General features: G+C 39.7%; 1 protein-coding gene across 3 annotated transcripts in view; it reads right to left on the bottom strand.

Annotated features, from left to right (window-relative positions):
• SLC24A3 (solute carrier family 24 member 3) overlaps nucleotides 1-24,846 on the bottom strand; it is a 558,214-nt gene extending 533,368 nt beyond the window's left edge. Inside the window, exon 1 of one of the 3 annotated variants that reach the window (XM_036245873.1) lies at nucleotides 24,464-24,846. In XM_036245873.1, the coding sequence (XP_036101766.1) occupies nucleotides 24,464-24,596 (133 nt within the window). In that variant the 5' untranslated portion in view covers nucleotides 24,597-24,846. Of the gene's footprint in view, nucleotides 1-17,900; nucleotides 18,061-18,090; nucleotides 18,112-24,463 lie in introns of those variants that run through there. The other 2 variants (XM_036245875.1, XM_036245874.1) reach the window with 2 other exon arrangements.
• Nucleotides 24,847-25,122: the final 276 nt, after the last annotated feature.

The following is a 25,122-nucleotide window of genomic DNA, read 5'->3' as shown; positions in this document are numbered from 1 at the left end:
GCAGATCTCCGGGGGGGGGGGGGGGGGGCTGTCCACCACCAGAGGACTGGGAATCAAAGCCCGGGGCCAAACGTCAAAATAAACACTGCATAACTGAAATGGCAGAGCTATCCCAGATGTTGTTCCTCCTCTCAGTCCTTTCAGAAATAATCTGTCCACCACTTCATTTCTTTGCAGCATGCCAACACCCTCCTGGTGCTCTCATGCATCTGTGCAGCTCCTTTGGAAATAAGCAAAGGCACCACCCCTGGTAGACTGAGAGGAGCAAGCCTGGGGTAGAAAGGAGGATGGATCCCATGCACTCCCCTCTCTACTTCTTTAGGCCCTCGACAGAGCAGCAGTAGCTTTTTCCCACAGAAGGGTCTATCTTGACATTTCAAATGAAGCCCATTAAGTCTGCTGGAAGTAGTCACTCAAGGAGCAAACGATATGCTTGGGGTTTCTTCATGTGCAGAGAGCAAAATCACTGCTCCTGCCTGCTACCATGCTCACAGCACTGCTTCTAAAACTTCTTCCACATGCAGTAAGAGTCCTTCTTAGAAACAGCTTCCTGGCTCCTGTGCCCAAACACTCGTTGGGGTACGGCTCACGACTACAAGTGTCTGGCAAGCTCACAGGGGGTGCCAGGAGATACTGATGTAACTGATCTAGAGATCTCACTTTGAAAATCCCTGGCTTCTACTATGAGCAGAAATTTATGGCATGCAGAAGCAATCCATCGAGCTGTGCTATCTCAATGGCTCTGCAAAACCAACAGAAAATCACATTTGTAAGAGTAATTCTCTCGAAACAAAAATGAATAATGATTCAGGGCACGCTCTGAAGAAAAACCATATTGGTCTGCTGGTAAATAAGGAGGAAGCATATTTCCAACATCTTTCAGGAGCCTATCAATTTAAAGTTAATGATAAAATTAAAAAGTTTCAGCTCTGGCCGGTTTGGCTCAGCGGTAGAGCGTTGACCTGCAGTCCAGAGAGACCCGGGTTCGGTTCCCGCTAAGGGCACATGCCTCGGTTGCAGTTTGTCTCTGGCCCTGGTTGGGTCAGGGCCGTGCGGGAGGCAGCCACTCGTTGTGTCCCTTTCATGTCAATGTATCTCTCTCTCTCCCTCCCTCTTCTTCTCTCTCCCTCCCACTCTATCCAAACAAAAAATAGAAAAGTGTTCTCGAGTAAGGATAAAAAAAAAAGTTTCAGTGTTGCCAATGTAAAAACAATTTAGTATTAATGCTTATAGTTTTACAGATGAGAAGACTGAGAAGAAAAGCACATGTGCAGGATACCAGCAAGAATGGAGCTAGAACCCTGTCTCCAGGTATACTGCCCAGTCCGCCATTATGGGCAATATGGGCCAAGTTTCCTGGATTCCATGAATGTCTTCCTGGCAGAACTTATAAAGATGCAGGAGGATAGTGAAGTTTGACTGTCCTTTGTGGTGGAACAATGCAGATTAGTCCTGCACAATATCAACATAAAAGATTTCATTCCTGGTGTCTCCTAAAATAAACTCTCATTCTGTGCTGACACAGAATGTTCATCAGAAGAGAGCACTCCCAGCAAGCATACCTCTCCTTTCCCTTTTCTCCTTTCCTTCCTACCCTACTTCCCAATGGATTCAAAACACACTGAAAAAAAAAAAAAAAAAACATACACCAGGGTTAAAGAGTTATCAAAAGACACTGTGGCACCCAGAAGCCCTCAGATGCATCTCTTCCCAGGCTGGAAAAGATGTGTCCATTTATGGTTTTCTTGGCTCTGGGTTGAAAAATGATAATGTTCTTGCCATCTTAGGCAAAACAACTGTCCAGATCTGCCTCAGGGTGGACATCCTTCTCCCAGGCTGAGAGCTGTTGTTTGTAATTCAGCTAACACTGCTGGCCTGTACAACCAGAGGGAGCCCAGGGAGATCCCTCCCCCACCCCCTGACTGCTCACTACTCTCAAGAAATTGAGTTAACGGTTAAAATCGTTTTTTGTTTTTTTTCCTTTTTATTTTGTTATCAGAGAAATAGTCAGCATGAAGGAAATTCAAGCAACTGTCAAGAAGAGAAGATAAGAAAAACAAAACGTCTATTTAAAACAGCGTAGGTCATCATGTGAAATAGTTCAGGAGATTGCTTCTTCTGATACTCATCACCCTCTTGATCTGCTTTCCACGTTGGTGCTTCTTCTTTGCCATCATTGTCCACCAACACTCTGCTTTTGTCTCCAATTGATGCAGGAAGTTCTGGAGATTTCTGAGAAGGAATACTTTAGGTAGAAGTGCAATGTGAGGTGGAAGAAATGAAGTGGGGACAAGGTTTTAGGCAAGGCATGCCTTATGAACAGGTTAAACAAAAATTAAAAACCCATTGAGACCAGGAACCTAGTGGACAGAGCCCTACACAGAAACACGTGCCAGGCCCTATAACTCCACAAACATTCTCAGCAGCGCTGCCGGTTAGTCCAGGCGACGGGACCACTGCAAACAGTGATCACTGAGAGTCACAGTGACTTGTAGCAAACTCACAGCACAAAGGAGCTTATTTAGTACCAATCAAACATTTTAAATAACCTACAATATTTTAAGTAACCGATAATAAATAACTAACTATATATTGAATATATATATATATATATATATTCTATATATTAAATGGGATATCCCATATATTCAATGGAATGCCAACCAGTCTGTCAAATAGTATTTATAAAAACCTGACAGTTAAACATTTAAAGTGTGTTATCACAAAAATGTAACATGGAACATCATATTGGTATGTCAAAATGCAACATACAATACTGTATTTTATGAAAATCACCTATTTATTTTATGAGTGGATCATTCAATGTATGAGGAATATTTACTACCTATGTAAAAATACTTTGCATATGTCGAAATACTAGGAAGAACACTGAAAATTAATATTTGATCTTGGAGGGTGACATAATTTTAACTCATTTTCTTCTTTCTTTTTATTTCTGTTACTCATATAGTTGGCAATATTCCATCTAGGATGCAAATTAGGTTCCATTTATTTGGTACAATGTCATCTGGGCAGAAAGTAACAATCCAACACACATTTATGGAGTTTTTCCTCCATTCCAGGCACTGGGCATAAGGCAGTGAACACAACAGATGAAGTTCCTGCTCCGGGAGCTGACATTCGCCCTGGAATGGGGTAACAGCAACACAATGAGGAAATGAATATAAAGCACATCAAACTAGAGCATGGTAACTCCTCACAGAAATGCCTGAGCGGTATGTGCAGAGTCTATCACCCCAGGCCTTCCTGTTCTGTTTTCCAGAATCAGACCATGGTCACTATTTGATATGCTGAGTGTATTAGTTTTCTATGTTACTGTAATAAGTTATCACAATCTTAGTGGCTTGAAAGCTCCAAATCTTACAGTTCTAATAATCAGATGGCCAACAGGATTCATACTGGGCTAAATTCAAAGTGTCAGTAGGGCTCCTTTCCTTCTAGAAGCTCCAAGGGGAAATCTGTTTCTTGCCTTTTCCAGATCTTAGAGGCTGCCCACACTCCTTGGCTTGTGGCCCTCTTCCATATTCAAAGCTAGCAATCCTATCACCCTGATCTCTGATTCTGTCATCATATAACTTCCCCTGACTCTGGCCCTCCTGCCTCCTCCTTATTTAAGACCCCTGTGATTCCAATGAACCCACCTGGACAATCCAGGATAATCTCCCCATCACAGAGTCAGCTGACCGGCAACCATAACAATTCCTTCTTGCCATGTAATATAACAGATTCCCAGGTTGCAGGAATTAGAACATGGACACTTCGGGGGTGGGGGTGTCACTCTGCACCACACTGGGGTCGCTTCTTGTTGAACACCCTGACAGGAAATGTTTGGTAATCTCTCTCCTCAGAGACTGTTTTAGCACAGTCTACCTGAGACTCTGGGAAAGTCACTTTCTGAGGATAATAATACCTGATTCATGGTTCTGTGGGGATAATCAAGTGAGGTAAAAATATGTGAAAGAGGTGTAAACCTGTGTGAACACAATGACCAGTTATTTAATATTAGGTAGATTTAGCTGTTCCTGAATTTCTTTATCTATGAATTAAATTTCTTCTTCTTGGTAACAAACTAAATATTTCAAGCTGAAATCTGAACAGGCATCCTGGGACACAGGTAATTACCCAGTGGTGTGTGATTCACCCTTTCCTGCATTCCCATACAAAGAAATAGAGAAATACACAAAAAGAGGCTGTGTGGACGACCCCATGAAACACAAGAATGGGATGTGGACCATGAAAGAGCACACTGATCCCCAGGTATGAATCTCTCTCTCGGAAATATGCTGCTGAAAGGAACTGCTTTCAAGGGCATTCCCACGCTGTGATATGTCTCTCTATATCCCTCCATTCAGAGAGCCCAATTCCTGGAAATGTGGATGGATGGAGGTATATTTCCTTCTGGAGAATAACAGAAAAAAAGAGAGATGGGAAGGATACAAATTGGGGTAGTAGCTTTTGATATACTGTCTTTAAGGTCTAGGAAGAACTATGAAATGATCAAATTTATAATAATAAAGCTCCATGTAAGTGTTCAAACTACCAGGCAGCAGGAGCAGGAGATCCACTCTCAGTCCATCTAAGTCACCCTAGAAAACGCAACATAAACAGAATTTGGCCAAGAACCATGAACAACAACTAAACCTTGAACTGAAGATGTGCTATTTAACAGTAACCTGACATGAAGTAGCAAGGTGAGTACTCTGGAGGGACAAGACAGTCTGCTCACAGTAAAGGGGTTCAGAACAGTCCCCCCCAAAATGTACCACTCTGGCATGAGAGTTATTTTGAGCTGAAGGCAATCAAGACCTTTCAGACTCATGAGCGAAGCTTTTACTTTTCCTTAAAGAATTCAAATTAGGAGCCTTGCCCATAATAAGAATTGTTACCAGAAATAACTTTTTATGACTTATCCATAAGGCAGGGAAAACTATTAATTACTGAACATCTGCTCTTCTTATCATCCTACAATGACCTTCCTCCCCTCTGAAGCCCCAAGGCACCTTACCTCATCTCAGGCTCAGAAGGTCATATGTGTATCTCAGTTCAATTTTCTGTCCTTAAATCTCTCATGTATATGGTGTCTCAGCCGAAAGAACCTAGACGGATAGAGGAAAGTTTCTTCCTCCCCCACAACAGGCACACCCAGACCTGGATGTTCTCTTTCAAAGGTGGATAACTCAAAAAAACTGAAAATTCTCTGTAGCATAAAACAGAAGAATATAATACTTCCATAAATAACTTAGTATAACAAATAGAAGTAAAGTTTAGAAAGAATCTATTTTGTGATCTCAATGATAGAAGAGAATGTGGGCTATAAGAAGAAAAGTGTTAAAAGGACAGAAAGGCTAAGATTACAATGGGAGCTAGCTAATATGGAGATGGACAAGGTATGAAATGGTTAAAAAAACAGAAATGCATGAACAAAACCTAAATCTGAAAAAAGGCAGTAGAGCAGATCCAAAGTACTGAAAATCAAATCACTAAGGAAAGAAAACAATGTAGAGACTCTTACAGAATGAAGAGGAAATGTTAAAAAAAGGGAAATGGTGAAAAAGAGGATAGACAAATAGCTATCTAAATTACAAACACGTTCCAAGAGAAACAATCTAAACAAATGATAAAACACAATCAAAAGTCATATTATCTGGACAAAATGAAAGAAAATTAGAAATTGGCAATTCAAAATATACACATAAAAGCAAACTGACAACTTAGAAATTTAAAAATCATTCTCCTAAATAATTATCTGCACAAAAAATATACAACTACAGTTACTATACTATTAGAAAGATACTATGATGATTAAATGACACTGTAAAATTTATAAGGAGAGTCTAAAGCAGCCCTTAAAGACAAATGCATCATTAGCAAGAAAGAATAAGAATATATAAAGCATTTAATTCAAGATATTAGAAAATAAAACAAGGTAATTAAGAGAAGATTTTGAAAAACTATTAAAATTTTAATTGATGACTCAGAAAATAGGGAGAAAAGGAAAATTGGTCAAGATACACAAAAATAATAAATAATAAAATAAAATAAACTCAATACAGTAAAATCTGACCCAGGAAACAAGGAAAACACATAAGTTATTAATGAGAAAAGTGTTACATAATCACAATTATACAAGTTAAAATTTTAAAATGCAATGCATATTTTTGTTCATTTTAAAAACCTTAATGAAATCGACATATCCATGGGAAAACAAATTACCTACACAGAAAAGTAGCAATGGAAGATATTGAAAACTTTGTCCAAAATTATCTGCAAGAATATAGGCCAAGAAGTACTATAAGTGTTCTTTTGAATTTAAAGTTACAGATCATTTCCATGCCTCATAAAATACTCTAAAACAAAGAAGAACATGTAAATCACTGATTTGTTTTGTAAAATTAGTGTAATGCTAATATCAAAACCTGGCAAAGCAGCTATATGTCAATATCTGTCATGAATACAAAAATAAAAGTTATATTGAAAATACAAACAAATTAAATTCAATGTCATATTTAGAGAAAAATATATCTAGGGTTTACATCAACAGCATCTCAAAATATTTATTTACACAACATGCATGGCTGATTTAAAAAAAAAAATACTCAGAAAACTAGAACTAAAGGAACACTTCCGTGACATAATGACAGTAGCCAACTTAAACAGCCAACAGTAAAAAGCTATTCAACTACAGCCTGAATTTTGAAATTCCCAATAATAGCAAATTATTTGAAAATACAAGATATTGGTTTGTATAATAATTATTTATACAATTTAAAACTTAAGAATAAAGTATAAATAATACAACCTAGAATAAATTTTACCAAAAACAGTTCCCGAATAGCCACAACAATTTTGAAAAAGAAGGACAAAGTAGGTGGGATCACAATACCAGATATCAGGTTATACTAAAAAGCAACTGTAATCAAAACAGCCTGCTACTGGCACAAGAACAGGCATATAGACCAGTGGAACAGAACTAAAAACCCAGAAATGGACCCAAGGCAATATGCTCAATTAATATTTGACAAAGGTGCCAAGAGCATACAGTGGAGTAAAGACAGCCTCTTTAATAAATGGTGTTGGGAAAACTGGACAGCTACATGCAAAAAAAAAAAAAATGAAACTAGACCATCAACTTACACCATACACAAAAATAAACTCAAAATGGATAAAAAACTTAAATGTGACCCGTGAATCCATAAAAATTCTAGAAGAAAATGTAGGCAACAAAATTTTGGACATCATACACAGCAGAATTTTCACGGATACATCACCTAAGGCAACAGAAACAAAGGAAAAAATGAACACATGGGACTACATCAAACTCAAAAGCTTCTGCACAGCAAAAGAAACAATCATCAAAATGGAAAGGCAACCCACTGTATGGGAGAACATCATTGCCAATGATGTATCGGATAAGGGGTTAATTTCCAAAATATATAGAGTGCTCATACAACTCAACAAACGGAAGACAAAGAACCCAATTAAAAAATGGGCAGAGGAGCTGAATAGACACCTCTCCAAACAGGACATACAAATGGCCAAGAGACATATGAAGAAATGCTCAACATCACTAATCATCAGAGAGATGCAAATTAAAACAGCAATGAGGTATCACCTCACACCTCTCAGAATGGCTGCCATCAACAAATCATCTAACAACAAGTGTTGGCAAGGGTGTGGAGAAAAGGGGACTCTAATACACTGCTGGTGGGAATGCAGACTGGTGCTGCCACTATGAAAAACAATATGTTACCTCAAAAAATTAAAAATTGAACTTCCATTTGACCCAGTGATCCTGCTTCTAGGAATATATCCTAAGAAACCTGAAACACCAATCAGGAAGAATATATGTACCCCGATGTTCATAGCAGCACTATTTACAATCGCTAAGATCTGGAAACAGCCCAAGTGTCCATCAGTAGACGAATGGATAAAAAAGCGGTGGTACATATACACAATGGAGTACTATGCAGCGGTAAGAAAGAAAGATGTCTTATCCTTTGAGATGACATGGAGGGACCTGGAAAGTATTATCCTAAGTGAAATAAGCCAAGCAGAAAAAAGACAAATACCACATGATCTCACTTATATATGGAATATAATGAACATAACAGTCTGAGGAATACGGTAGACCCAGAAACATGGAAGTAGGCCACAAACTGACATCCCTCAAAAGAGGGGGTCGGGGGGGGTGGGAAGAGATAAACCACAGAACTTATATGCATGTATGCATGACCAATGGACATGGACAACTAAGCCGGGGACAGGGCAGGGGTGGGGTAGGGAGGGGGGTGCCACTGGGGTAAAAAAGGAGAAATATCTGTAACAAAAAAATTAATTAATTAATTAATATATATATAAAAAAAACATTAAAGGATTGTATAAAGAATGAAACAATAGGAATAATGAAGACTAATAATAAAGAATAGAAATAATGCCTTAATCTTTATAAAGTAATAAGTTAACCTCTTTCACAAACAAATATAAAAGAGAGATAGAAAAATAATCATGAACCTTGACTGATTTTTTTAAACCCTGGATCACATGGAGCAGCAACACTATGAATGAGAAGATTCAATGTTGTAAAATGCTGTTTTTTCCATAAATTACTTATAGATTTGTCAAAACCCAGAGGCATTAGGGCAAAATTTGACAGTGATTCAAAGGTTTACTTGAAAGGTTAAACGAATGATAAAAGCAAATAGTGTTTGTCCCCCGAACAAGAGGAGTCTTTCTCTATCAGACAATTAACATTCTAATAAACTATAATAATTAATTAATGGGTAAGTACAACAAAATAGACATCAGAAAACTGCTTTTGTACATAAGAGAACAGGCATGAAATAAAGTGGTACCACAAATGTCTAGGTAAAGGAAAGATTCTTTTTAAAAATAATATGTTTTTATTTACTTTTTTAGAGAGAGAGGAAGAGAGAGACAGAAGTATGAATGTGAGAGAGAAACATTGATCAGCTGCCTCCCTGCACAACCCCTACTGGGTATTGAGCCCGTAATCCAGGTATGTGCCCTGACCAAGAATTGAACTGAGACCTCTCAGCCCATGGGACGATGCTCAATCCACTAAGCCACACCAGCCAGGCAAGGAAAGATTCTTAAATAAATAATATAACTATTAAACCTGTTAATCTAAGTTAAATCTTTACTGTATCCTAAAATAAGTTCCAAATAAGAGTTAATTTTTTAAAAATTAAACCATAAAACAGGGAAAAGACTTGAAGGATTATATGGAATTAATATATGATTGAGATCCTGGATCTAAGAATATAACAATTAGAAAATACAAGGGAAAAGAAATATAGTTTTATTTGCACTGACTAGATAGAAATAAATATCTTCTGTAAGCCATATTAAAAAAAAAAAAAAAACTTCTGAACTAGGATAAAATGTGTATATATAGAATACAGCTCTTACAAATCATTAATAAAAACATTGTCCCATTAGAAAAAAAAAATGAAGACATTTTTATCACAAGTAAAGAAATATGAATGACCAATAAACATTTTTTTTATTTTTTTTTTATTGATTAATTTTCGTTAGAGCTGTTTCTCCTTTTTCCCCCACTGATTCCCCCCTCCCCCTCCCTCCCTGCCCCTTCCCCAGATTGTTGTCCATGTCCACTGTTCATGCATACATGCATATAAGTTCTGTGGTTCATCCCTCCCCCACCTCCCCCCTCTTTAGGGGATTGTCAGTCTGTACCCCGCTTCCGCGTCTCTGGGACTACCCCATTCCCCAAACTGTTATGTTCATTATATCCCACAAATAAGTGAGACCATATGAAACTTGTCTTTCTCTGTTTGGCTTGTTTCACTTAGGATGATACTTTCCAGGTCCCTCCATGTAGTTTCAAAGGATACGAGATCTTTCTTTCTTACCGCTGCATAGTACTCCATTGTGTATATGTACCACTGCTTTTTTATCCATTCGTCTACTGATGGACACTTGGGCTGTTTCCAGATCTTAGCGATTGTAAATAGTGCTGCTACAAAGATGGGGGTACATATATTCTTTCTGATTGGTGTTTTATGCTTCTTAGGGTATATTCCTAGAAGTGGGATCACTGGGTCAAATGGAAGATCAATTTTTAATTTTTTGAGGTGACACCATATTGTTTTCCATAGTGGCTGCACCAGTCTGCATTCCCACCAGCAGTGCACTAGAGTCCCCTTTTCTCCACATCCTCGCCAACACTTGTTGTTTGATGATTTGTTGATGGTGGCCATTCTGAGAGGTGTGAGGTGATACCTCATTGTTGTTTTGATTTGCATCTCTCTGATGATTAGTGATGATGAGCATTTCTTCATATGTTTCTTAGCCATTTGTATGTCCTGTTTGGAGAGGTGTCTATTTAGTTCCTCTGCCCATTTTTTAATTGGATTCTTTGTCTTCCTTTTGTGGAGTTGTATGAGCACTCTATATGTATTGGAAATTAACCCCTTATCTGATATATCATTGGCAATTATGCTCTCCCATACAGTGGGTAGACTTTCCGTTTTGATGATTGTATCTTTCACTGTGCAGAAGCTTTTGAGTTTGATGTAGTCCCATGTGTTCATTTTTCTCCTTTGTTTCTATTGCCTTAGGTGATGTGTCAGTAAAAATTCTGCTGCGTATGATGTCTGAAATTTTGTTGCCCACAGTCTCTTCTAGGATTTTTATGGATTCATGAGTTACATTTAAGTCTTTTATCCATTTTGAGTTTATTCTGGTGTAGGGTGTAAGTTGATGGTCTAGTTTCATTTTTCTGCAAGTAGCTGTCCAATTTTCCCAGCACCATTTATTAAAGAGGCTGTCCTTACTCCACTGTATGCTTTTGCCACCTTTGTCAAATATTAATTGAGCATATTGCCTTGGGTCCATTTCTGGGTTCTCTATTCTGTTCCACTGGTCTATATACCTGTTCTTGTGCCAGTACCAGGCTGTTTTGATTATAGTGGCTTTGTAGTATAACCTGAAATCTGGTATTGTGATCCTTTTTGTTCTTCCTTTTCAAGATCGCTGTGGCTATTCGAGGCCTTTTTTTGGTTTCATATGAACTTTTGAAGTAATTGTTCTAATTCTGTGAAGTATGCTGCTGGTATTTTGATGGGGATTGCATTGAATCTATAGATTGCTTTGGGTAATATGGACATTTTAATGATGTTAATTCTCCCAATCCATGAACAGGGTATGTGCTTTCACTTTTTTATATCTTGCTCTATTTCTTTTTTCAATGAACTGTAGTTTTCTGCAAATAGGTCCTTTATTTCTTTGGTTAAGTTTATTCCTAGGTATCTTAATTTTTTTGCCGCAATGGTAAATGGGATTGTTTTCTTAGTTTCTCTGTGAGTTCATCATTGGTGTATAAGAATACCATTGATTTCTTGACGTTAATTTTGTATCCTGCTACTTTGCCAAATTCATCCAATAAACATTTTTTAAATGTATCAGCTTCACCAATAAAAAGAAAGGCAAATTAACGCACTGAGATACCATCTCTCTGCAATCAAATTGAATTTAAAATATATAAAATAATCACAGTCATTCGATCATGGCAGTGAACACTCAGTTGAGCACTCTCAAACATTGCTGTTGGACTCTCTAGTTTGTTGAGAGTCCTGGAAAGTTACAGAGCAGTGTGTATTAGTGGTCACAACGGGCATTCACTCTGACACCAAATTAGCATATCTAGTAATCCACACCAAAGAAAATGTCAGAGATTATCAAATACTTCAATATAAGGACATTCATCATAGTGAGGACATTGAAAATACCTAATTATCACAAATGGAGTCATAAATAAATCTGGGTATGATCAGAGAATACAGTGTAATACTTAAGTTCATGGGTTCTGGAATCAAACAGCCTGAGTTCTACTTTGCTCTGTAAAAATGTTGTGAGCTTTAGCAAGTTACTTAAACTGTTTGTGTCTCATTTTTTTTAAGATAAAATGGAGATAATAATGGTACCTACTCCATCACATGTTGTGGGGACTAACAGAGTAATACAGGTAAAGTGCTTAGAACATTACCTAAAGCAAGCTACATGCTCAATAAATGCCACTTGCTATAATACTAAAAAAATAAAATTATAATTATAATACATGCTATTATTATATAGACATTATTTTTTAATTTTTATGCCATAGAGAAATATTTATAATAAATTAAAAAGCAGAATCCACCAATTATACACAGTCTCTTCCAGAAAATAGAAGGGAATACTTCCTAACTCATTTTATGGGGCCAGCAAAACCAGGCAAAGATAGCACAAGAAAAGAAAACTATGAACAATATGCTGGGCAACCACAGATGCACAAATCTTCAACAAAATATGATCAATTCAGATCCAGGAAAACAGCAAGTGAAAAACACTCCATGATCAACCAGGATATGCAAGGCTGATTCTATATTTGAAAATCAATCTATATAATCCACCATGTTAACCATCCAAAGAAGAAAAAATATGAGATCATATCAATTGATGGAGGAAAAGCATATGCCAAACTTCAATATCCATCTGATAAAAATTCTCAGCAAACTAGGACTAAAAGGAAACTTCTTGAACTTGATAAAGGGCATGTATAAAAATCTTACCGCAAACACCATAATTAATGGGAAAGGATTGAAGGTTTTCCCTCTAAGATCAGAGACAAAGGAATGATGTCCACTCAAAGTCAACACTGTACTAGAAATCTTAGCCAGTGCAATAAGGCAACAACAAATACAAGAAAACCCTGGATCTGAATGTTTATGGCAGTTTTATTCATAACTACCAAAACTAAAAACAACTCAAATGTCTTTCAATAGGTAAATGGATATATAAGCTGTTGTATAACTATATAATAGAATGCTACTTAGCCATCTAAAGGAATGAATTGATACATGCAAAACGTAGATAAATCAGAGAGGCCTTATATTGAATGAAACAGTCAATATCAATATAGTACATACTATAGGATTCCATTTGTATGACAGTCTCAAAAATACAAAACTATAGTGACAGAGAACAAATCAGGGGTTAGGGATGGCAGAGGGTGTGATTACAAAGGGATAGTTCCAGGGATTTGCGCGGGGGGGGGGGGGGCACAACAGAGTGATTTCTATTCTGTATCTTTTCAGTCAATTTTACTGTATTAATTTTAAAATACTTTAAAAACAGGATACCAGACATTACATATATCAATTTTAAAGCACATAAGGAAAAAATATACCACAATGTTGGAAAATATTGGAATTGGCCTGTCCTCACGTCCAGGTTTATTTAAAGTAGGTGCAGTGTACCCTGGCCAGTTTTGCTCAGTGGTTAGAGCATTGGCCTATAAACCAATGGGTCACTGGTTTGATTCCATTCAAGGGCACGTACCTCGGTCGCGGTTTATCCGCAGCCCTGGTCAGGGTTGTGCAGGAGGCAACCAGTCAATGTGTCACTCTCACATCAATGTTTCTCTCTCTCTCCCTCCCTCCCACTCTATCTGAAGATAAATAAAAAAAATATCCTAGGGTGAGGATTTAAAAAATAAAATAAAGTAGGTGCAGTGAGTTTTCTTTCTGTATATACCCCAACACAAACTATGAAATCCCACTCAGAGGTTATTCCACGAGGTTTCCAAACCCTGGGTTATTAAGGTCCTAGGAAACTTTGCTTTCTTTGGAAGTGATGTTCAGATCGCAGACTAAAATTGCAACACTAGGGATTTAAAAAATTCAAATCTTGTAAATGCAAAGGCCCCTCACAAGAAAAATTAATGGGTACTCATTTTTAAAATGACCAATCATTCTTCTTTTATGTGACGTGACTGCCCAGGTAGAAGGTATGTCAACAGTGTTAGTTTTCTCCTAAGGCAAACTAAGAGTATCCTAAAAGCTATATTTCTGAATAAACAAATCTTTCATTTTCTACAAGCAAAAGCTCACCCAGAAATTCCCCTAATTTTCCCCATTTAGTGACCACGCCACATAATCATTCCAAGCAAGATTCCAGCTCTTCAAAAACATTTCAGAATTTAAGTAATTTCACTGACAGTTTGCATTAAATATATTTCTAACCTTACTTTGTTTTTTTTTTCCCCCCTTAAGTATTTACTGCCAGAAAACCTGGGTTCTAAACCCAATTAAATTATCTTTGACATCAGTTTCTTTTTTTAAAAAAATGTTTTATTGATTTCAAAGAGAAGAAGGGAGAGGGAAAGAGATAGAAACATCAACGATGATGGAAACATCACTGAGGGAAACATCAATCAGCTGTTCCTGGTGCATGGGTAGATGCTCAACCCCTGGGCCACACAGGCCGGGCTCACATCAGTTTCCTTAAACATAGGATCAGATGTTAAGATACAATTGTCCCCACATCTCCTCTATCTCTAGTACTCTAGGATGGCAATTTTTAACCTTTTTCATTTCATGGCACATGTAAACTAACTACTAAAATTCTGCAGCACACCAAAAAACATATTCTTTTGCCAATCTGACAAAAAAATAAAATAGGTGTAGTTTTGATTCATTCACACTAGGCAGCTATTATTGTGCTGGCTGTTGTCATTCGGTTATTTGACAATCTAAGAGAAAATATGTCAATGGCCCTAACTAGATAGTCAGGTATTGCACGTTTTAAAAATTTTTGTGGCCCACTGGTTGAAAATCGCTGCTCTAGGAAATGAATCATAGTGAAAGTAATAGTGCAAGGAGCATGGCTAAACTGCTTAAATGAACAAATGACTTGAAAAAACTATTTTCATGGAGTATTCATTCAGAAATACTGTGCAAATGACCAGAAAACAAATTATTCATTAGAGAAACTGTTCATTAGCCACGCATGACCTTTATCTCGCACTTAGCTCAGGTCACCATACCTGAAAGCAATGAAACCACAGTGAATGAGAACGCTCTCCACGTCCCAATGCACTAATGTAGACTGACCTACACTCATCTCCCTGCTGCCAACTTATAAGCCGTCTTTTGTGTAGAGCAGCATTATTGGTGGTGGAATTTTACTTAATTCTTGAAGGTACAATTTTTAAATTAACTTAATTTGAAATAGGTGATAGGAGTTACTTAAATTGACAATTCCTCTTGTACAAAATAGTATATGGGGAACGTGTGGTTATTAATAGGCAACACAAGATATCCTTGTGATGTTGGATCTGTCCAATATTTTGACTGTGGTGGTTTTGAGAACCTACATAAGTAAAAATTTTGTATAGAACTTAATACACACACACACACACACACACACACACAACTACAAATATAACTGGGGAAATCTGAATAAGATTAGTGGATTGTATGAATGTCACTACCCTGGTTATATTATACTAGAGTTTTGCAAAATGTTACCATTGGAGGAAACTGGAGAAAACCCACAAGGAATCACTCTGTATTATTTCTTACAACTGCATATGAATCCACAATTAGCTGAAAACAAATTTCAGTTTAAAAGAAGGATATGGTGAAAAATGGCCTTCTCCCTACTCCTGATCATTAGCCCTCCCAGGAGGCAATAACTCTTACCTGTTTCACGTGTATAGGAGCTAAAAAAGAGAGAGGAGGAAGGAAGACAGGAAGGGAGGGGGGAAAGAAGACTTAAGGATGGTCCTGCAATGTATCAAAATAAATTATTCAGCCCTGACTGGTGTTGCTAAGTGGTTAGGGAGTTGGTCCACACACTGAAGTGTTGTAGGTTTGATTTCCGGTCAAGAGCACATACCTGGGTTACAGGTTCGATCCCTTGCCCCAATGGGGCATATGTGGGAAGCACCCAATTGATGTGTCTTTCTTACATTGATCTTTTTTGCTCTCCCCTTCCCTCCCTCCTGCCCACTCTCTCAATGGGAAAAAATATTCTCAGGTAAGGATTAATAACAACAAAAAAATTTTATTTTCAGCTCTTTCATACCCATCGTTGTCTTTAAGACAAGGTCTTGAGTCTAGGAGAGTGTTTCTGTTGAACAAATCCTCACCCCACCCCAGCTTCTTCTCCCATTGGGTTCCCAGAAGTAACCAGGTCTTTTCCCTCAAGATAGGACACAGGGTGACCCTTGTCTGGATCAGCCCTTCCTTGATAAATAACTAAAACTAGAGACACCGAGGATTTCCCAGTGACATGACCCAGTCAGCTCACCTTACAGAAACACAATCAATAGACCCTCCTCTTTGCAGTTCCCAATCATCCTTTTAATGGCCTCACGTAAATATGAGTACACACCAAGGATCACTTGACATTCAAAGAAAGCATGTCATATGAAAATCAAAACAAAGCAAATAGACAACAGCAACTTGGAGAAACAGACTCTATAAAGAGAAAGGAAAACTTCAAAGACACTATTAATAACTTAGGGCTATAAGAGATGATACTGTTTCGTTGAAGCAGAACAGGATGCTACCAAAAATAACTTCCAAAGGAAACAGAGCTCTTGAAAATAAATATATATATTTATTTCAGAAAATAAAAGCTCAGTATAAGAACTAGAAGATATGATTAAGAAAATCTACATAAATTTGAGCAAAAGGATGAGAAAAGAATAGGATAGAGGAGATAATAAAATAAAATCAACCCAGGAAGTCAAACATCCAAATAATAGACAATCCAGAAAGAGAGAAGAGAGAACTTAAAATGAAGAGAATCATAAAAGACAAGTTCACAGATCTGAATAACATAAACTTCCATATTAAAAGAACCAGGTGAGTGGCCAAGAAAATGCATGAAAACAACCACACCAGTCATAAACATGATATGAGTGAACATCATGAACAAAGCAAAGAGCACACATACCCTCAGAAGGAAAAACAGATTTCATTCAAAAAAATTAAAACCGGAACAGCATCAGACTTCTCAGAGGCAAGGTCACACTGGGAGCTAGAAGACAGAACTATACCTTCAAAATTCTGAGGGAAAAAAATGTGTTCTAACTGAAATTCTTGACCCAGCCTAACTGTAGTCTAAGTGTAAGGATAGCATGAATATACTTTCAAACCCACAACACCTCAAACCTTTGTTTTGTTATTTCTAAACCCCCATTTTAGGAAGCACCTTTAGTGCATAATGTGTGATCTTCAAAAATGTACATCACGAAACCAAGAAAGACAAATACATGAGTTTCAGGAAACGGAGCTTTCAACACAGGGAAAGCTGGGGGAAAACATGCAGAAGACGCTGGAGGGAGGGCTCAATGGAGAAGCTGGGCAGCAGAATTAGCAAGCGACCTCTCCAGACTAGATTTCTTCAGAAGTAGAGCTGGACAGAGTACCTAAGGGTATAGTCTATGTGAAGAGGAGATGAAGGAGACTAGAGGAAAGTTTGGACTTTAATGAGTGGTAAAGTCTTAGAAAACTAAGCAGACCAATATTAACTCATGTTCAGAACAGAAAAGTTAAGCCCAGTGTATTTCCCAGCTCAGCTACAAAGACCACCAACGTTTTTATGATAAGGTAAACAATGATCACTGGTATAACTCAGTGGTGCCAGTCTTGGTCGTCTGCCTCACTTTAAAACAAATCTCAATGCCCAGCAAATCTCAATGCCCAGGCTATATCCCTGGGCATCAGAATCTCAGGGGGTGGGGGAGGACTCCGACAAGAGTAAGGTTTAAAGTTATAACCCGGGGTGATCACAATGTGCAAAAAAGATGTTAAGACCCACAGAGCTAACCAAAGATACAATTTTCACCCCCATGTATACTACTCACAGATTATTCATGGCTGCAACTGCTTAAAATCATGGCTCATATTCCACCTAGATGTCCTGCCAGCAATCAAAGTCAAAATTCCAAAACTGAATGCTTTACATTTTCACTAAAACATGATACTATTGACTTCTTGGCATCAACTTATGGCACCCTGTTTCTCCTTGTCACCCATGCCCTACCTTACCCACTTTGCTCTTACCTCAAAGTCCTACTCAATGAAACAACATGTTATTTCCCATCCTACACACACTCCAATTCTGCAGTTGACCACCTCACTACGGTGGAAATGACCCTACTTAAGGTCAAACGATGCTGAAAAGGAAAAACGAGAGAGAAAACATAAAGCTGTCAACGTAAAATTCCCCCAAACTAGGTCACAGAAAACTTACTTTATTTGTTCACCACCTCCTAGAAATAAAGTGACAAGAAAGGAACAATGGTTAGATTTCATGATTTAAATAAACACCTTGTATTGATTTTGACAGTCTCAAATATCTACATATTGCCATTCTAATCCCATATCCCCACCCTCTACACATCAATCTCATTAAAAGGTCAAGGCTTCATTTAAACTCTGTGCCTAAAACCTGATCATGCTGTTATCTCCCATGGATTTGGATACCAACTTACAAGCCCGTCCACAGTATATGAGAGATGCTGTCTCTTCTGCACCTTTGTCAGCACTTGATATTTTCATGTTTTCAGTTATGCTAATCTGATAATGAAAAGTGGTATTTCATAATTTTAAAATGTAGATTTCCCTGATTACTATTAACAGTGAGGATATTCTACTTGTGTCTATTGGCCATTTGCAACTGCTTTTTTGTAAATTGCCTGCCTGTATCTTTTGCCCATTTTTCTATGAGTTTGCCTTTTTGTCCTAATTCTTTACCAAGCTTCTCCTGACCACCAACACCGCTTCTACACCATGCTGTATTTCTCATTTGTATCTCTCACAGTCCTTGAAAATAAGTCGCTCAATGTTCCTCTTCCCACTAAAGCCTGAGCGTCATGAGTACGATATTCTGGGTGTTCATCTCTGCCGCTGCTGTCACCTCCAGAACTAGCAAAAAGCCCCAGGTGTTTATTGAATGAATGAACAAAGGTCCCTGTATTTTATACCAGTGAGGTCCAGACAGAACCCACTCAAGATGAGCCACTGAAAAGAGTTTCATAAAGGAACCATTTGAAAAGGTGGAAGCAGGGTTGGGAAAACCAATGAAGGATAGTGAAGCCCCCAGGACTCCCAGGCATGAGGAGAATCACCATTCCCTACTGTAAGATGTAAGAGAGTGAGGAGAGAATGGCAGGCAGATCCTATGAGAGGTCCAGCTATATGGGAGAGTCTGGGAGATCTCACCCAAGTCTGAGAAATCATGACTCAGTGATTAAAACTGCCTGGAGGGTGCCCATCACCACTTCACTCATAGAAAATCTTCTTCCACTTAAATCTTTAATACTTCAAATTCTAAACCCTACAGAATAACCCATGTTTCAAACCACTGCAAATGATAAACAAAAATCATTGCCAAACAAGTTTGACAGGAACTGAAGGCAGGAAAAGGCCAGAAAAACTAGAATTACCTTCCCACCTGAATCATCCATTTGTTGTGTGACTTCAGGGATACTGTCTGAACTCCTCATATCTCAGTTTCCCCATTATAAAAGTTGACGTAGTATTACCCGTGCCCCCCCCCATTATTTTGCTCAGGGAAAAGAAATCTCCTTAAAGAAAAATAGAGTTGTCAAAATCCTATCCTATCAGCCAACTTCCACCAGGCCTTGGAATTCTCAACAAATGGCTGGTTTTGCAATTCTTTTGGCTTTGCCAACTCTCTAGGGTAAAAAAATCTTCCCACAAGGACTGGAGGCTTTCAAGTGAAGGAAATTTCTGAGAAAAATCTGGGTTGATGAGCAGCTAAGAAAAGCCAGGAGGAAAGACACACATCTATATATGTTTAGGCAGAAAATAGAAAAGGTTGAAAAGCAATGTTTCTAAAATACTGCTTCTATGAAAGCAACCTTCTGTTACTCCTTTACTCTCTGGTTGACTGAAAAAGGCAGTGTGATTCCCATTTTCTATTCATGTCCTCCTAAGCCCAGGCTAGCGGTACAGTGGCAGCAGCTCTGACGAAGGTGGGCTTGGGTTCAAATCTTGTCACTTAATGAAGAGACATTGGACAAGGCACTCACACTCACCTTTCTGCAATTCAGTTTTAGCCCATGAAAAATGAGTAAAAACATCAAATTTGCTGGATTGGGGGAAGAATTATAAATCATGAAAATAAAGTGTGTGCCAGTCAGTGCACTCCTAACACATGGAGCTATAGTATGAAAATCAGAAGAGCTTCTTTACTTAACAAGTATTTTCTGAGCAGCTACTATGGGCTGGGTGGTAGAGGGGACAAAGGTGAGGCAAATTCACAGTGTCCCTGACTCCAGAGCTTAGAATCTGGTGAAGAGGAGATGTTACTCAAATCATAACCAAAGAAATACATAATTGCTAACAGAAATACATAATTGTGATAAATATTATGAAGAAAAAATAGAGTAGACTCAGAAAGCAAACTGGGGGACCTAGTCTGGTCAGGAAGATCTTGGGCCAGGAAATGAAGGATAAAGGATTAACTGGCAGCCGTGGTGGCAGTGGGACCAGCATGTGCTAGAGGGCTTGGGACCGAAGACGTGTCACCCTTTTGAAAAGCAGAAGAAAGGCTGGAGTGTTGAAGCATGGAAAGGGGAGATAAAACTGGAGAATCCGGCAACACCTCCCTGTAAGTGCGGGACTGAAAGATCACAGTCATGATCCTCTGAGAATGGGAAACCACAAAGCTAAAGATGGGCTCTCAGATCTGCAACTGATATTCACAATAAAACTCCACTGCAGCCCTCTTTCCACCTCTGGGTCCCACACTAGTTAGATGAGTAGCAATGTTTCATGATTGCAAGGTATTTAAAAAATGACATACACACTTATGTTCCAAGAGAATATGGTGGAAGTGCATTTATTACTCACCATTTACCATCTTGGGAAATACCTAAAATTATTCCTAAGTTATAATCCTTTTGAATACCTGGTTTTCCAAAGTCAGCCACACCAATATCTCTTATTGCACGTGCTCTCCTTACAATGTACCCTGACACCCCTCCATTGAGTAAGTAATGGTATCTATCTTCTTAAACTTGGGCTGACATCTCTCACTGCCTTGACCAACAGGAAAGTGATACCATGTGAATTCTGACGCTAAGACATGCACTTCTACCTTATCTTAGAACCCAGCTTCCATGCTCTGAGAAAGTTCAAACCAAGGCACGTGGAGAGGCTACATGTAAGTTTCTGGCTGACACCCCAACTGAGGGTCCAGCCAACAGGTGGCATTAACCCCAGACAAGGGAGTGATATTGCCAGATGAGTGCAGACTCAGCTGTCAAGTCACCTAGCCATTCAATCTTTCCAGCTGAGGATCCACATAATGGGGCAGAGAAAAGCCACACCTCACTATGCTGTCTAAATTCCTGAGCCAAAGTTAGCCATGAGCAAAAAAATAAAATAATTGTTTTATAACTACTACATTTGGGGTGGTTTGTTACGCAGCAATAATAACCGGGAGAGAAAGTATGTCAAAGTATGTATCTATGTGTATGTAAAAGTATTATATATATAATATATTTTTCTTATTCACTATTCAACTCTCAGGAACCTTCTTTGGGGAATGATTACTCCTGAGTTAGAACCCCTGGGCTTTATCCACACCACTTCTGGAAAAAGATGATCAGGTTCCTTACTTCCAAGAATAATTAAACACTTTAAAACACTCAAAAAATACAAAAATAATCAATCCTCACTGCAATAAATAAATAAAAAAGAAAACACTTGTTAGCAAATCTGACAATTTATTTTAATTGGCTTTGAAAACAGAGATCAAAGATGAGATCTTCATCAGCAGCAACTAAATAGGGCACCCAGGGCTCTTTCTTTCTCCGCTGCTGAAGGCTCAAATATCTGCAAAGAGTATTTGCAGATTAAATAAGGCCATGCCTATAAAGTGTACTTAGCATAGTAACTGCCTTTTAAGAGCCCCCCAAATCCAATTATTATTATTCCTTTGTTGTTGTGAGAATTAACATTTTTCTTGATTCCAGTACTAACCCTTTCAACCTAAATTTAACAATGCTCCTGTTTCATCTCAGCAGAAAAGAATCTATACTTAGTTTGGTAAAAGTCAAGAACAGGATCTCAGATTCTATATATATTATACAATATTATATAACATAACTGCCACACACCTCTATTTTGGTTTAGTAAATAACTGTCCTTTTTATTTAAAAAAAAAAGTCAGTATCTGTTAGAAAAGAGAGTTTTGAAAAGTTACACTTAATTACTGCATGGCTTTTAAGGTGAATAAATAAAAATACTACCTCTGATCCTTATGAAGGTACCTTCTATGTGGTTACATAAATATTATAAAGCTGCACCCAGGTGGTGGTATGGATACCAGGAGCAGAGGCGGGGTCAAAGAACCAGGTCAACTCATCAATTAACGTCCAACCCTAGGCATGTCATTCAGCCTCTAAGTCACAGCCTCTTTATAACAAAGCTGAATTCCAAACTTTTTTCCCCATACTGAAAGGACCCTTAAGTAGAGTAGCCGCAAGTTTCCAGGGTAATACTCATTACTCAAATGCGTAAGTATGTTGAATGACAACCTCCCAAGCAAAATAATCACTTGCAGACTCACACACACTAATTAATATCTTTAAAATTATCTCAAAAGACCAGTGCCTTGCTACAAAATATTGCTGTGCATCACATAATGAAATTATCAATATATAATAGAAAAAGAAGGTGATTTGACACAATTACGAGTAGCATGTCATCTGGAAGAAATAAATGGAGGTTGGATGGCATTCCCCTTCACACAGTTGGTTTTTCTCTGTTATTTTCAGGTACTAGGGTAAGGGTCTTCTGATGCCCCACATATATGGGAGGGAGTGGATGAGGGAAAGAGAATGTGAATGGTAGGAAGAAGAAAGAGAGATCAAGAGAAGGAAGGGGGAAAAGGGCTGTGCTATGAAACTAATTCTGAATCACTGGCACTCGAGCATAAATGTCACTGCTAGGGAAACCATTTCAAAATGACATTCTAGTCACTACGTTTCCAGTTTACAGAGTGTCTGACACTCCCTCCCTTGGAACATCCCAGCTTTCTTGGGGCACGGGCAGCCCCCTGCCACTGTTGGCCTTAATTGTATGGTCACATTCTCCATCCTGAAAAATGTCTTTTCTCTTCTGGAAAGTGGTGGAAACTCACAGAGCCCCGACATGCAAGAAAAATGGCCGACATGTAATTGACTTGGAATGGCCCTTTCCAGTGGTGGCACAAAGTACAGACGGGCTTTGCACTCATAGAAATTGAGACTGAAAGGGGAATGAAAAGGCAGTTCATAAAAACTATCTTGGTGAGAATTGACTAGTCTGACTCTGCCCTTGGAGAGGGGTCCACTTCCCTCAACCAGCACAATCTCCTTCCTGATGTCAGTCCCCATTGCCAGACAAATCTGCGATTCGGGAGCAATACGGAGAGCTGTGGAGTCTTAACAGCTTCACTGAAGACCAGAACAGACTCTCATATTACCATATATGATGAAGTCTGTCAACAGGTCTGCTAACCTGAACCAAGATGGACCATCTGCTTTCCCCACAAAGCAGGAGACCAGCCAGTTTGGGGAAGAACCCTTAATTGATGGCACCTTTGAAATATTTTACCATCACTAACCAAATGCATTTATTGTGCACCTAACACCTTGTATTAAAGCTACGTCTATCTTAACACCAAAGCACATATTTGTAACTGCTTTTTCTCACAACTATTTATATGACTATTTTCCCAGGAAACATGCCACTTGAACGGCTGGGATATAAAACCATTTTACAGCAGTTACTCTTCCAAGTCTTTCCTCTGTTTTTTAGACAGCTGCACCCCAGGATCCAAATTGTTTTCAGTGGACAACTGTTTTGAGCACATTTCTCCACAAGATCTATTTCAGCTCAAGAAAGGCCAAGGACAAAGATAAAACAAAAGTTGTGGGTTAGAGGGTGGACCCACACTGCAGGGCACCATGAAAGCAGAGTGCAGAGTGATGGGCAGTCCAGTCCAAACTATTTATTTCAGAACTGCAAGTCCACAAAAGGGATCAGTCTTCCCAGTGACTGCTTAGTTAAAAGGAACAAGTCCATTCCTAAACGCTAGCCAGGTGGCCAACACTTTTTTCCTATTTAAAGTTCCCAGCATCTGTTTTGGAAAGGCAGATATAGAGCTTTCCACCTATATGGAGAACACTTGGGAACTGGGTTCACCGGTCAATTAGCTCCCTTCATGCCCTCAACCCAAAGAGTATACAGGTGGTTACCTGCACAGGTAAGGAATCTTACCAGGTCAACTTTATTGGTGTACTTGCTTAGGGTAACAGTCCCCACAGCCACCCCAAACAGTCTCTCCAGCTTGTGGGTAAGTCCCTCCAAAAGGTACAGGTAAGGGTTCCCAGGGCCAGTCAAGCACCCCAGCTTGCTAACTACTTCGTGCGCAGTGCTTGCCTTCAAGGCCCCCTCCACCTGAGCCACACAGAGGGGCAGCGGGAGTCCTCGTGCCCGTGCCCGGCATCTGCGTCCGCTGGCCCAGCCTGCTCGCCCTGTGCCCAGCCCAGCGTGCCCCCGGCTGCTGGAGCCGCAGCGCCCACTCAGGGCAGGCAGCGAGCACTCACCATTATGTTCTTGCATGCTCGAGAGCGACCAGAGCAGTAGCGCCACCAAGGCCAGAAAGCAGAGCTGGCTCAGCAGAAGGTCCCTCCGGCGACTCCGGCGACGCTCTCGATCCTCCTCCTCGGGCGACGGCATCCTCCGGAGGCAGGGCAGCGGCCCAAGAGAGCGGCAGCCGCTCCGGTCGTGGGCAGCCGCTGCAGGGACCGAAGCAGGAGGCAGCCCTGCACTCTGCAGCCGCGCGTTCTCGCTGCGCTCCCGCCTGGCCGCCGCTGCAGCCTCCTTTTCCTCCTCCTCGCCCCTGCCGGTCTTCTTCTGGTCTTGATCTCCGTCGTTGCTATCGCTCAGTCCCTCCTCTCCCTCCTCCTCTTCCTCCTCCTCCTCTTCGCCTCGGGCCCGCGCCGCCGCCTCCCGGCGTTCGGGGTCCCTCTCCTCCTCGCGCGCCATGGCTCCCACGCTTGGCGTCCGCGCTCGGCCTCGGGCGGCGGCGAGGCGGGGGCGGCAGGGGTGGCCGGGAGGCGGGGGCGGCGGCGGCCTAGGAGGAGGAGCAGGGACGGACCGGCGGGAGGAGGCCCTGCCGCTGGCCAACTCCGCCGGCTGGCGAGGTCAACCGGGCAGGCTCCTGCCTCGCCGGCTGCAGGAGCGCTTGACGGTGCCGCTTGCT

This window comes from Molossus molossus, unplaced genomic scaffold, assembly GCF_014108415.1.
Source record: "Molossus molossus isolate mMolMol1 unplaced genomic scaffold, mMolMol1.p scaffold_m16_p_6, whole genome shotgun sequence".
Classification (NCBI taxonomy): domain Eukaryota; kingdom Metazoa; phylum Chordata; class Mammalia; order Chiroptera; family Molossidae; genus Molossus; species Molossus molossus.
Note: the sequence above shows the minus strand (reverse complement) of the source record. Positions and strands in the feature narration are given on the sequence as shown.